This window comes from Neomonachus schauinslandi, chromosome 3, assembly GCF_002201575.2.
Source record: "Neomonachus schauinslandi chromosome 3, ASM220157v2, whole genome shotgun sequence".
Lineage (NCBI taxonomy): Eukaryota > Metazoa > Chordata > Mammalia > Carnivora > Phocidae > Neomonachus > Neomonachus schauinslandi.
In genome coordinates this window covers 178,758,495-178,773,171 of record NC_058405.1, presented here as the reverse complement: position 1 = coordinate 178,773,171, position 14,677 = coordinate 178,758,495, and the positions used below count along the sequence as shown (strand labels likewise).

The 14,677-nt window shown below is 46.0% G+C and overlaps 1 protein-coding gene across 1 annotated transcript in view; it reads left to right on the top strand.

Moving 5' to 3' along the window:
• WDFY1 (WD repeat and FYVE domain containing 1) overlaps positions 1-14,362 on the top strand; it is a 47,755-nt gene extending 33,393 nt beyond the window's left edge. The window contains exons 7-12 of the mRNA XM_021682971.1: positions 179-305; positions 1,809-1,914; positions 8,020-8,121; positions 9,608-9,738; positions 10,877-10,985; positions 11,776-14,362. Of these exons, the coding sequence (XP_021538646.1) occupies positions 179-305; positions 1,809-1,914; positions 8,020-8,121; positions 9,608-9,738; positions 10,877-10,985; positions 11,776-11,835 (635 nt within the window). The 3' untranslated portion in view covers positions 11,836-14,362. The remainder of the gene's footprint in view (positions 1-178; positions 306-1,808; positions 1,915-8,019; positions 8,122-9,607; positions 9,739-10,876; positions 10,986-11,775) is intronic.
• Positions 14,363-14,677: the final 315 nt, after the last annotated feature.

Genomic DNA, 14,677 nt, shown 5'->3' with positions numbered 1-14,677 from the left:
CCTTACAGCTCTGAGGGATGGATGTGCTCTGTTTTCTCAGTGATCTGTGATAAAGGGTTGGATGACCTTTCACACAACAAAGATACATTTTTACTTTGGGGCTCAGCTGGTCCTCGTTCAGTCCAGCTATGCCGGTGTAGGGCTGTACCTAACCCCGCCCTCTCTCTCTCCCCCGCAGGTAGCATCGCCTGCCTCTGGTGGGACCCTATTCAGCGGCTACTCTTCTCAGGAGCCTCTGACAACAGCATCATCATGTGGGACATCGGCGGACGGAAAGGCCGCACGCTCCTGCTACAAGGCCATCAGTGAGTGACTGTTTTGGGGGGTGGGGACAGAATTGGAGTCTGCGGGGGGTGGGGTGGGGCAGGGCAGCATTCGTATTCTGCTACTGCTTTCTCAAACCCCCATCTGTTAAGACAACCATTTGCTGGGGCTCACTCAGTCCCTTTTAATAGCTCTTCTGTGAGTCCTGAGTGTCTGATGTTGTAGAGCAAAACAGAGCCCAGGGTATTCTTCCTTCTTAGTCCAAAGAGCACTTGCCACTTGCCTCTCCCGAGGAGTCACCCTGTTGAAATACCTGCTTAGGGCACAGGGGGGTTAAGGAGGGCAGATGAGGACTTTCACCATGGAAGACTGCGTGGAATGCCATGCTGAGCCTGTCCCGAACTGGGTGCCCGACTTGTTCTTTTATTCTGACGTGTGGGTGTGGTTTGACACAGTTACCGAAGCTAGGGCAACATAATGCCCAGGCTCTTGCCTTCTGGTTTTGAGAGGAAGAGGACATTGGCCTTTCCTTTCCTCCCCGTTGGTTAGGCTGTTGCTATTTACCATAAGCAGAATCAGGTTGAAAAGTAGCCAAGGAAAGATTTTTTTTTTTTTAAGATATTATTTATTTGACAGAGAGAGAGAGCACAAGCAGGGGGAGTGGGAGAGGGAGAAGCAGGCCCCCTGCTGAGCAGGGAGCCCAATGCGGGACTCGATCCCAGGACCCCGGGATCATGACCTGAGCCGAAGGCAAACGCTTAACGACTGAGCCAGATAGGCGCCCCCTATTTTTTTTTTTTTAAGATTTTATTTGACAGAGACAGTGAGAGAGGGAACATAAACATGGGGAGTGGGAGAGGGAGAAGCAGGCTCCCCACGGAGCAGGGAGCCCGATGTGGGGCTTGATCCCAGGACCCCGGGATCATGACCTGAGCCGAAGGCAGGCACTTAACCAACTGAGCCACCCAGGCGTCCAAGGAAAGATTCTTCACCCAAGTCTGCAGGGCAGGAGATTGTTTCGTAGGGCATCCAGAGGAGGAGTCCGACAAGCACACAGGAAGGGGGCAGATTTTGCCCCATCATTGTGTGTGTGTGTGTGTGCGCGTGCACGAGTGAGTGCGCGGGCATGTGTATGTGTATCAGTCTCTGTAGCATCTCATCACCTGTTCTTATGGGTTGTGTTCCAGTAAGGGAGTCACCCCTCCTTTGTTCTTCGTTATGCACAGGTAGGTGAATCTTGCAGACCTGAAAAGGAGTGGACCACAGCAATTGGTCCTGAAAACGGTAGCCATCGTCTTATCTGTGGCCTGCAATTCTGAGTGACTGACTTGAAAGTAGTGTCTATTTCATAGAAACTATTAAGCTGTATAATAAGTTACAGAATGCTGATTCAAGTTTAGACTAGAAGCCATAAGACCATACCAAATTGTCGGTGATAAAATGCCAGTGGCTGGTTCCAGCAAGGGGGGAGATTAGAGCCTCAGTGAAGACAGAGTCCGTGTTTCTCCACATCGAGACAAGTGACCGATGTGTGTTGTTTGCAGTGACAGAGTGCAGTCCCTGTGTTACCTGCAGCTCACAAGGCAGCTGGTCTCCTGTTCCTCAGATGGTGGGATTGCAGTGTGGAACATGGATGTTAGCAGAGAGGAGGTAAGAGAATGAGCAGGGCAAGGCTGAGAACCTGGCTTCTTGGCTTCCCACCCTGCTGGCTCTCGATGCTGACCAGGTCACAGACAGCCCCAGCCCCTCTCCCTTGTGCTTACCGGTTATCATCTAACAAGGTCCTGCGTGTCACTGCCCCATGTCCTCTCCCCATGTGAGAGTTTCCACAGTGACAAGCATTGCCCACAGACAGAGCATGTGGGCTGTTTTCAGTCTGGAGACAGTCCCCCATGTCGCTGGGGCACGTGCTGTGCCCAGCCCCGGGAAGCACTGTGGTGGCCCCATGGCATCCCTGTTACCCAAAGCTCTGGGAGGCCTGCTGTGACTAGTGTCAGGGACCTTGCCAGGTGCCTCATGTTTTCCTGGGGAAGGGTATCTCTGTCCTCTGCTTTTATTTTCCACTGAGCACATGTCGACATGGTGTTCTTCTCAGGAGCCCTGAGTTCTCATTTGTTGGGGCCACTAACTAGTTGTGAGACCTTGTTCAGAGGAGTGTCATTATCTCTCTTGAGTGTCCGTTCCTGCATCCATAAAGTGGAATCATTCAGTGACACAACTTCCAAGGCCTCTTCTAGTTCTTGAGACAGATACGCTGATTGTCTAAACAACCTTGCCATCATCTTTTAAATTGAGAAATTTTTGACATATATCATTATATGAGCTTCAGGTGGAAACAGCAATTTAGCATTCGTATGTATTGGGACGTGATCCCCACAGTGAGCCCAGTTAGCGTCCAGGAACGCACATCGTTACAAAACTTCTGTTTCTTGTGATGAGAACTTTTAAGATCTACTCTCTTAGCAACTTTGAAATACACAGTGCAGCTTTACTTAGCATACTGTACTTCACATCCCCAGGGCTTATGTATCTTTTAACTGAAGTTTGTACCTTTTGACCCCCTTCACCCATTTCCCCCACCTCCAGCCTTCTCCTCTAGCAACCACCAGTCTGTTCTCTTATCCATGGGCAACTCGGTCTTTTTTTCTATTTTAAATAGTGCTGCAGTGAGCATTCTTGACCTTGTCATTGTGTGATTGTTCGATTATTTATTTCAGACGGATTTCTGAATGTAGACCTTCTGGGACAGGGAGATGTACATTCTTAAGGCCTTTTATAGATGTTGTCAGATGACTTCCAGGCAGGATTTCCATTCTCATGTCCACCAGCATGGGTATTATCTGTCTTTTCCAACCTGTGATGTAAATAGCAGAAGAGTTGACTTTTTGTTGATTCAGGAGAGATTTTAGTGTGGGGGACGAAGGACTTACAGTTTAACTTCAGACATTTCCTGAGCCCCTACAGGGTGGCTCACAGGTCCGGAAGCAGGTACGTATGCGTCATAAAGGGCTTATGACGCTGCATGGCACCATACACGTGCTGTGACGTCACAGGAGTGGTGCAGACCAGGTGCGCCCATCGAAGCAGACACCAGGCGTGGATGCGCCATTCCCACCACAGTCCGCATACGTCTGTTTTGTGTCACCTCCAATTACTTGGGAGTGTCATTTTCACTGACTAAACCTCCATCTTTAGCATACCACAGAAGACGTAATCCAGGCAACATTACTCATTCCCAGGCTTTATGGCTGCCATGCTCTGTATGCAGATTCGTGTCTGCTTTTTCTAGGCTTGTAATCTCATGAAGGAAATAGACTGTCCTATAAATAATAAAATGAAGTCCATAATGTGGAGAAGTAGTAACTGTTAGCTCTTCTAGGAGCCTTGTGAGACGAGTTAAGTAGAGGAAATCTTGATTACCTGTGTGCTGGCAAAATATTTTGGTAAGACTTAGGTAACTCGGGGCGCCTGGGTGGCTCAGTTGGTTAAGCAACTGCCTTCGGCTCAGGTCATGATCCTGGAGTCCTGGGATCGAGTCCCGCATCGGGCTCCCTGCTCAGCGGGGGGTCTGCTTCTCCCTCTGACCCTCCCCCCTCTCATGCTCTCTGTCTCCCATTCTCTCTCTCAGATAAATAAATAAAATCTTTAAAAAAAAAAAAAGAAAAGAAAAAAAGACTTCGGTAACTCATTATTAAATACAGACAACATTGGCTTAATATTAATTATGGACACTTTCCTTACAAAGCTTTATTTTAACTGTGTTTTGCAATAGCTGCTAGTTACAGGCATGGAGAACAGCTAGTATACTGTTCAGTTTCCTGGACCCTTGGCCTGTTTGTTTTGTTGTTGTTGAGAACACAGAAAACTCAGAGGCTGTGTTCCCTGGCTCACATGGGAGGGCGACCCTTGGGGCCAGTGCTGCTGGTGGTTCTCCTAAGGGCTTTTACCCACTTGGATTTCAATCCACTATTCTTATCCTTGGTAAATTCTTTTAGGGGAAAAAAGTGACAAAATAAAAGCAAGATTCCCACCTTCAGGGTTACACAATTGTGGAATTTATCTTATGTCTAGGGAAAGAAAAGACAGCGCCATTACTCAGGCTGCTTCCTGTGTAGGCGATTCTCTTTTTTAATTGTTTGTGCAAGATTACCCCAGATCACTCGCGTGCTGGCTGGTAACACATCGCACTCTACTAGCTTTTCTCTCTCAGTAGTTGACAGTGTTGGTGGGGAAGCAGATTATATCAGAAAGATGCATTATTGGGGCACCTGGGTTTGAGCTCAGGTTGTGATCTCAGGGTCCTGAGATGGAGCCCCACATCGGGCTCCGTGCTCAGTACAAAGTCCACTTGTGATTCTCTCTCCCTCTCCATCTGCCCCTCCCCCTCCACACGCACTCTCTCTCTAAAATAAATAAATCTTTTTTAAAAATGCATTATTTTTAGTAGTCTTATTATGTTTTTTAACCAGCTGAGTATAGTGCAAAGGGAAACAGCCTATGATCTATAAGGTTTTGGCCCTGGGTTAGGGTTTGTACAATTTGTAGGACTTCCTTAGGCAAAGGCATACAGAATTAGTCCCAAATTCTCTAGCCCCACACTGCTTGCTTGGAATTTCTGAGTCACCTGGAAATACTGACTGAGGCAGTTGCCTCCCTGCCAGATCATAATTAGAGGGGCTCCTTTTTGGAAGTAAGCGTGAAATGTAAATGAGCAAGTACTAATTAGAATGAATCCTCTGTTTTTTTTTTTTTTTTCATTTGAGAGAAATGGTGAGTGAGAGAGCACAAGCCAGGAGGAGAGGCGAGGGAGAAGCAGGCTCCCCGCTGAGCAGGGAGCCCGGTGCGGGGCTCAATCCCAGTACCCTGGGATCATGCCCTGAGCCAAAGGCATATGCTTAACCGACTGAGCCACCCAGGCACCCCTAGAATGAATCCTCTTTAAAAGAGAACTTTTAAACTAGTAGATCACAGGATGTATAATGGCATACAATAGTGTATATGGTATACATTAGCACAGTGTAGATTTTTGCAGCAATTGGTAATAGCGGGGCAGGGGAATTATTCTTGCTACATCATCTTTGATCAGATGAGGCAGATGGAACAGGATGTAGAAAAGAGTGAAACAGAATACTTGATTAATGTTCTCTTTTGCTCTTCTTCAGAAAGAACATTTTTTTCTCTGTAGGGAATAAGCATATAACAGGGTGGTTCCTGACAGTGTAGAGCATAGCACTTCATCCTGTTAAAAGCAACAAAGTGACGGGTATTTCTTGCAATAAACTGTTCCGGAAAGCCTGTTTATTTCTGATGTTTTTTGTTTGTTATCTCAAATTACTTCAAGCATACCTTTCTTCCTTTGAGTCCCTCTCCCCTGCAGCTCAGCAAAGTAATATTCTTGCCGAAACCCCTAGACAGAATGATGCTCCTGAGGCTAAGGACCTGGTTCTGTTGGTGGTCACGCCCCAGAACCACATGTGGAGACCTCACGTGTTCAAACCCAGAAGCCCCACGTGCAGTTGCTGTGTGGAGTGTGGTAGGCAGGCCGAGGGGCTCAGGCGGTGCTGCGGTGTCTCCTGGGGTCGCCACCCACGCTCTCAGCATGCACAGGTGCTCCAGGATCACAGCCACAGTTTCTCCACCTGCAAAATGAGGATAATGTTGCTCCGTATCTCCTGGGGTTGTGTGGAAGATCGCGTGAAATAAGGCATAGCAGATCCTCGGTACGTGGCCTGGATTTAGATGATACTTGGCGTACCAGGCACCGTGCAGAGCACTTTGCCCATATTTACTCATTCCCTCCTCACACCCTTGCAAGGGGGATACTCCTGCTTGAATCTTGCTGCCGTGAACATGTCCTGCGCTTTGTCCCGCACGCGTGTGGTACTGTGGGAGTCCCTCCGGCGTGGGTCCCAGACGTGAGACCATGCCGTGGGACCTGCATCTCCTCCCCTGTGCTGTTGGCCGCAGGACCCACCGTGGGGGACGTTGTGCACAAGCACTGTTCCCAAACCACCTTCCCTGTCCTGTGGACCACGGAAACAAAGCAGGGCTTCTGCATCCAGACGGTACTCTTTCTCATGGAGGTGCACATCTCTGTTGCTCTTTCCATCCTCCCTTCTTTCCAGTGTGTCTCTGGTCATTTAAAGGGACATCTCTTCTGTCTCAGCCCACTTCGTGCGATTTGTGAGTGCTCCCCCTGCCCCCACCAAGAAACACCTTTGTCATGGCTGTCATGTGTAGAAATATTTCTAGTGACATAGCTAAAATAAGAAATAGAAAAGCCAAAAGTTCTGATGCAATAGGAAGCAAAATAAGGAAGTAGGGGCACTGGTCCTTGAAGCCCCCAGACATCCCGTTTTGAGTGTTGAAAGCCCTCTGTCTTTACTGCCTGTGTTAGAAGCGTTGATGTGATGCACGGTCTCTGCTCTCCCAGCATTGTCTCCTCTTACCACAGATATTTTTCTTGACATCCCAATTTCAAGATCAAAAAAGGATTATTTTGTCATAGTCTTTGGTTTAATTGATAGAAATGCATGTTTTCTATTGTAACTGCACATACATAATGATAAGTGATTGAGGTTAAATATTAGCTTTGAACAGTTTCATCTTGTAATAGGGAACAATTTGTTTTTTTCGTTTTTTTATTTTTTTAAGATTTTATTTGTTTTTTTGACAGAGACAAAGTGAGGAGGGAACACAAGCAGGGGGAGTGGGAGAGGGAGAAGCAGGCTTCCCGCCGAGCAGGGAGCCCGATGTGGGGCTTGATCCCAGGACCCCGGGATCATGACCTGAGCCGAAGGCAGATGCTTGATGACTGAGCCACCCAGGCACCCCTATTTTTTTTGTTTTTTTTGTTTTTAAAGATTTTATTTATTTGAGGGAAAGAGAGAGCAGGAGTGGCAAGGTGCAGAGGGAGAAGCAGCTCCCCAATGAGCAGGGAGCCCAACAGTGACATGGGGCTCCATCCCAGGACCCTGGGATCATGACCTGAGCCAAAGGCAGACGCTTAACCACTGAGCCACCCAGGTGCCCCTAATCGGGTACAATTTGTAATGGTTTATTTAGAGAAATATTTTCTAAGTTCTTGTTAAAGTAATGCTGAGACTTTAATCATCCTGTTTCAATAAAAATTCATTGAGAACCTAGTCTGTGACAGGCTATCCCTACACAAAGATGAGCGAGCATGGTGAGTAACAGGTTCGTGGTAGAAAGGAAGTGTGCGTAAAGGATGACAGCACGGAGAGGCAAGTGCTGGAGCGGAGGTCTGGGGGAGGTGTGTGCACACAGGAGACTGTGCCATTCCTGGGAACGGGGCGGGGGGGGGGCGCACAAATCTGTCGGACACGAGACGCACCTGGAAGAACTCTCCTGTTGGTCACCCTGTGACCTCACAAGACTTCCCAAGTGGTAGTTCACCAGATTCTGTAAGAAATGGGTTTTCACTCAACTGGATATAGATACTAAACAACTCTGGCACAGAAAAGAAATATATGAAGAAAACCCTGAGGAGTTCACAGTGGAAACTGAATTACTCCTTCCTGTCTATAGATTAAAAATCGAATAGTCCTGTCAGCATTGCTAAAATGATAGAGATTACTGAAAACACATAATATTGAATACGGCAACAGCTATAACATATTGAGGGGTTTTTAAAAAATCCTAACAACCAACAAGGTCTGAAATTGTTGTATTAACCCTGAGAAATCCTAGTAAACAAGCAGGTGCTCCAATGGCCTTGACTTTCTCCTCCCCCAGGCTCCTCAGTGGTTAGAGAGTGATTCTTGCCAGAAATGCGAGCAGCCCTTTTTCTGGAATATAAAGCAGATGTGGGACACAAAGACACTGGGGTTGAGACAGGTGAGTAGCCAACACTGAACTGTCACTGGGTTAATCATGTATCTTGTTCTTTGTGGTATTAATCTGTCATTTGTATGGAATCGTACTTTTCCCTATAAGTGCTGTGAACTCCTGCATTTTTGAGATCACTGTCTCTGTGTAACGAACCACGAGTGGGACCTTTCCTGAGGCCAACGAGATTATTACTTAAGTGTTCCATCCCTTGTCCAGCGTTGGAAAAGCAGGATGCACGGAAAACGCTGAGAGCCTATTTGTAAATACATGAAAGATTCTTCAGTTAGGAGTATTGCTTGTTCAAGTCAGTGTTCTGTGCTAAGAGTGAAGCCGGTCATATGATTGTAAACCTTATGCTTTCACTATTTGTTAAAAATGTAACAATTTGGCCCTCACTGGAATACTGTGACACTAAGAACTTTAACTTATTCACAGATTGTTCCATATAAGTGTACCTGGAACATTTTTATTAAGCATGTTTCTGGTACTCTTTTTTTTTTGATTAAAGAAACATGTCCCAAATAGCCTGTAGATTTCAGAGACACCCTTATCACTAGGTATTCATGTAATTCTAAAGTTCTACAAAAAACATATTTCTACAGCAACCTTGAAGGTAGCCTACTCCAATTGAATATGAATTGGTGCAGGTAAGTGATAAAGAATGCTAATTTTATTTCTTTGCACCTCTATGAGGGATTGGCCTAAAGTCTGTGTGTGTTAATAAACTTTCTTTAATGTTACTTACAAAGCTACTCTCCCACAAGGTCTGATAGGAGACCGGCAGGCAATACAGGGGAGATCTTAGCATTCCTATAACATTCTGATGCTCAGAAATGGAACCCGAATTCCATGGTTAGCCCGCTTCCCGCAATGCATGTCTGCTGATAACTAGTGCATTATAATTGGTGGGCCAGATAATCCCTGCTTCTACGGGAAACATGAAGAAATTAATTTCCATCTTATGAATTAAATACTAGAAAAGAGGGGAAAGGTAGGGGTCACTAAACTTTGAGTGTTAAAAGAATATGACAAAATTAATAACTGGACTGTTTTGAAGGTTCTTGAAGCTTATGTCCAGAGTGATTGAAAGATTATAAGAAATAGTAAAACATATGATTATGGATATTTATTTCTTAAGGAGGGCATATTACATTATTTCAAAACTTTTCTCTGACATAGGAATAGATTTTTTTCTGCAACCTCTAGTCATTTGAGCTCCTAAATGAACTTGAAGTTGGTTTTAATAATGCTGTTTGTAGACATCTAGACAGATAATATGAATGAATAAAAAGCAGTATTTGACCAATAAGACAAGGATCTTTGGAAATCCTTGACAAGTGGACACTGCCTTTTGTGTTAACGGGTACATTGAATGGGGTAATTATAATTCAAGGCGACTCTTCTGCACTCCCACCCCCTGCCCTAAAGGGAAGCTGGGAGCACCACAGCAAAAGCTAAACTCCCCCTTTTCCTCCTTCCGGTGGTCCTGAAGCATCACTGCCGGAAATGTGGGCAGGCTGTGTGTGGGAAGTGCAGCAGCAAGCGCTCCAGCTACCCTGTCATGGGCTTCGAGTTCCAGGTCCGCGTGTGCGATTCCTGCTACGACTCCATCAAAGACGAGGAGTGAGTGTTTGTGAGTCTTTGTCTTACTGGGTGCCTGCAGGGAGGAGAGCCTGAGAAATGACAGGATGTATTTCTACCCACCTGCCGTCTCTTCCCAGCTTCATAAATCGTTCCTGGGGAAGGAATTCTGTCCTCGCTGTACGGCCTCAGCGAGTTTCTCCCAAACAGTGTGAGGAATGACGTTGCTAAGACCAGTGCGGCAGTTGAGCAGTGGGCATCCCTGAGCCCCCGCAGGGTCAGGGCCAATGCGCACTGATGCAGTGGCAAGCTGGTCCATCCGGTGCTGCAACCTTGGCTCACACGTGCCTGGGAATTTCATTTTCTTTGCCTTCCCTTTGAATCATCTTAGAAAGCGCTAGCCTGGCAAACCTTGGCCGAGGCCCACGTGGAAAGGCTAGTCGGCATCACTGGTGTCAGTCCATGCGCGCTCGTGAGGAGGCTGGGGCTGCGGGCGCGGGAGCAGAGCGAGAGCCAATGCCAGGAGCCACTCCCCGAGGGCAGAGAGGCTTCGGGGAGCCTGCAGCCTCCCCGTGAGGGTCTTGCCCATGGAGTAGGAGCTCCTGCAGTGCAGTTCCTCTGCACAATTAAAGGCCCTTGTTTTTTTGTGCAACATAAGGAATAGCATGAAGGACATTAGGGGAAGGAAGGGAAAAATGAAGGGGGGAAATCGGAGGGGGAGATGAACCATGAGAGACTATGGACTCTGAGAAACAAACTGAGGGTTCTAGAGGGGAGGGGGGTGGGAGGATGGGTTAGCCTGGTGGTGGGTATTGAGGAGGGCACGTTCTGCATGGAGCACTGGGTGTTATGCACAAACAATGAATCATGGAACACTACATCTAAAACTAATGATGTAATGGATGGTGATTAACATAACATAATAAAATTAAATTAAATTTAAAAAAAAGGCCCTTATCTTATGTCTAGGAATATACCAGCCTTTCCACTGAAAAAATACAAATCCATTATTTGGAGAGTTTTGTCAAACCTTATATAAAACAATCTTGCAGCTTATCCTGACAGTTTTCCAAACTGTAGCCACATTTTTAGGAGGAAATTTTAACACTGTCATTGTGTTTCCTTTATGTTGCAAGTCAGCTCTCAGCGGTGTCTCTTTTCTCTCTTTTCTCCTTGTCAGTCGGACTTCTCTAGCAACCTTTCATGAAGGAAAACATAACATTTCCCACATGTCCATGGACGTTGCTCGGGGACTGATGGTGACCTGTGGGACCGACCGCATCGTGAAGGTAACCTGCTCGCGCGTCCCGACGAGCGTCCGTGTGTAGAGGGCTCCGTGATTGTGCTGCCAGCAGACGGCCGCTCGTCCAGCCTCACTTTCTCATTGGCAGGCTTGCCTTCCCTTTTTATAAGCAGCCATGCAGCCTGAAGCGGGATGAAGACCCCGAGGAACACACTGCATGCTTGCGGGTGTCCCGCGCGCAGTGGCCACTCCTTCCGGGGGGGTTTCCTGCGCCATCTCCATCTCTCAGAGTCGCTGCTGGGGCCTGGCCTGACACCTGGGGGTTGCCATCTGCCTGGCGGTCCTGCCTCCCCAGTGGGTCAGGGCTTAGCCGGCCCCTGTCCCTGGTCATCCTTCCCCGGCTGGACAGGTTTCCTAGTTGTAGGAAATAACCACACATTTTTTCATTAAATCCCTCGGGTCACTAATACAGAAACGAAAAGCAAGTGTTTTATACTGAGTACCACTCCAGAGTTTGAAACTGTGACACACTTTGTTTCGTAGTTTTTTTTTAAATAGGGGCTTTTCCCAGTAGACTTCTTACTAAAAATGAAATTAAATTTATAGTAAAGCATCATTATTACAGCATTTTCAGGTGTCAAGATACCACTCACAAGCTTTTTTCACATTTTAGTGCACTAAGGGGTTCGTCTATAGATCTTGAGAAGGTTTTGTAGTGAAAGAATGAGAGAATGCGTTCTTTTGTCCCCTTTTCGCGTTTAACAGCGGTTTGGTGTGAACTCCGCTTCTGGACCCTGTGATGAGCGCTGCTTTCTGGCATGTTCTTTCTCTTGCAGATCTGGGACATGACGCCCGTGGTGGGCTGCAGTCTGGCAACTGGGTTTGCCCCACGTTGATCCGGGAGCTGGGTGAGGTCTGCACCTTCCCCGTGGCTCCCTTTACCAACGCAGCCCTTCCCCGTGGCTCCGCGGTCACAGTCACGGGAACGGACAGTAGCCACTAAAAAAACAAAGCAACATTTTTAAAGAGAAAAAAATGTAAGGTGTGTTTGGGGGCATTTGTGGATCTACCTGTGGGGACGAATATGGAAAAAAAGTTCATCTGTAGTGGTTCCCTGAGGAAAGGAATGACTTCAGCGAGACTTCCTCATGAACAGTGAGCTCACGTGTGCTCAAGGAGTCATTTGGCAAATGAGAGTTTTAGAGGAAAAACTGTTGAACGAAAGTGTTAAAGCAGTTCCCAGTGCAAACACCCCTCCCCTCAGACTTGATGGCCTTCCCCAGGCGCCTGTGGCTCTGTGGTTAGAGCAGGGATTAAGGGGAGGAGGACTTGCTGTCTCTTTCTTGAGGGGTGCAGGAGGACCCCAAGAACCCAGAGATCTCTCCTTCCCCACTGGCAGTATGAGAATTCTCTCTCCACATAGTGATTCTTCTTGAAGATCTCTGTTCTCGGCAGGTCAGCACCATTCCCTGCACTTGGTATTTGGAGCGCTCATTTCCTCTTCCCGGCCAGCCAGTAAGCCAGGGGCCAGCCTTCCCAGTTGTTACTAAGTGAGCCGTAAAATTGCTGCATTAACCGAGGCGGCGCGCATCCTTCCCTTTCCCCCAAATGTGCTGTGAGGACAGAACGTTTTTATGGTGCTGTTAACGTGGGAGTCACACAAGCCGTCCGACTGTCTCACTGCTGTCAGGAACGACTCGGGGTGGTGAAAGGAGATGATCAGGCTGCTCCATGGGACAGCCCAGTCCCAAAAGGACGCATTCTGTCTGTAGTTCCATGATGATGGGCCCCTGCCGTATTGTGGCAGTTTAATAATAATACACCTCAGAAAAGAACTCCACAACTTTCCAAACTATGTTGACTTTTTGTTGTAAGCAATATTATTAACGTCTCGTAGAAGGGAATTAGTAACCCAGGGCAGTAAGCGTTAAGCAGGTCCTGCGCAGTCATTCCTAACTTGTAAATTGCTTTCCTAGCCACTAGCGAATTCTCCTGTAGCAAATGGCATTTTAAAAGTTTTTGGCCACTTAGTACCAAGATGGGGAAGAGGTGGGGAATGGGAGAGCCTGTCTTTTAATATTCCCATATTTATTTCTTTGTTTTTAACCATAGTACACATACCTATTACTTTAGGGCTATGCAAGTGAGTGGAGAGAGGCCTACTTTTCTTAAAGACAAATTTTAAAATAGATAGCAACCGTATTTTTGTTACTTACTAGTGGATATTGATAAAAACTCACTACTGCGTCACTGTGTTGGGATCATATCAAGACAGCGTGGTTGTTATGTGTGATACCACGAAGGGATTAAATCTGTTTTTTAACAACAGAGAGGGACTGTAATGTTTAAGACAGGTAATTAAACTAAGATGTCTTTCTAGCCAAGTGACACAAATAATAAGGAAAGGAGGTCGGGCACCTCATATCCTAGAATGATCTGCATTAAAAATTGACTTGCTTTCAGGAGTAAGACTGAAGGGTTTTGTTTCTCTGTGTAATTTTTGTTTTCTGTCACCTGAAAGAGGTGTTTCCTTTAAAAACTTCCTGTCAGCTCTTTGCAAAACGTAGGATACTAATACAGGCTGGAAGGACACTGGGGGGATGGGATCTTACAGGGCAGTGTTGAGTGTTAGCTCTTGTTCAGTTAATGGTCCAGCTCACACAAAGGTGCTATCCTGGGGATTTCATGACGTCCTGAAAGGAAAATAGGATATGATCTGTTTCTTGCCATGTTGATGAGTACTGAACTGTGGTTTTGTTTGCCTTTAACGTCTGTAAAATGTGATTTTATAATGTCTGTGGTAGACTGAGCACAATTTCACACTGTAGCTTTTAGCCTTTTATTTTAAAAAATTCTGAATGAAAAACCCAGTGTTCTAGAGAGAATATAAGGTTGTGAGAGCACCTCCTAAGGCGTTAAGCTAATATAAATCAAAGAGGAAAGGCATTATGTAAGGAAGAATTGGAGAGGGGCATCCGGAAAAGGAAAGAATGTTTCAATTAACTTTTCTCTGCACCAGAGCCTCTTAGCACTTTTCATTTTAAGAACTCATGTAGCGGGCTTGTCTTGTCTCTACTACACACAAGGGAGCAAATGGGGTAATATTTTTTATAGAGGTGGGCAAAAATTATTTTCTCAATTCTGCTGACTGGACACATAAGGACGATCCAGTGAGGCTTCTAGTTATTGCCTTATTTTGACTGTGTTACTCTTAAACCGGTCATTTAAAATAGCTCTTCAAGTACCAGTTCATGGTTTTTCCATTCCTGAATACTCAGCTAATTTCTACAACTAGGGATTAAGAAGTACAGAATGTTAGAGAAGATCCTTACGTTTTAGATCTAGTATGTCTGCAATAAGGAAATGTCAATTCTTCATTCAAGACGTGTTCTCAGATTGCCCTTTTTTTTTTTTTTTTTTTTTTAGTGCAAATGATAGAAACACCCCCATGACATTAGCTGGAAACAGGTTATTCACTATACTGTAAATCTCTGTTTACAATGTCCTACTTCTGTCCTGCTGCCTGGAGGATATGAATAAAAATAGTGCTCTAGAATGCCTCACTTGGTTCTCCCCTAAAGAATTCAATTTGCTTGTACCTACATTTTTAAACTGTTGAAACTGGCCTAAATATGTAATAAATTCCATAGTGACTCAGACCCGAGGAAATATTTTCTAAAATGAGGTTTCATTCAGTTACTTACTACTTCCGTTACTGGATCTGGTGTCTTCTAAAAT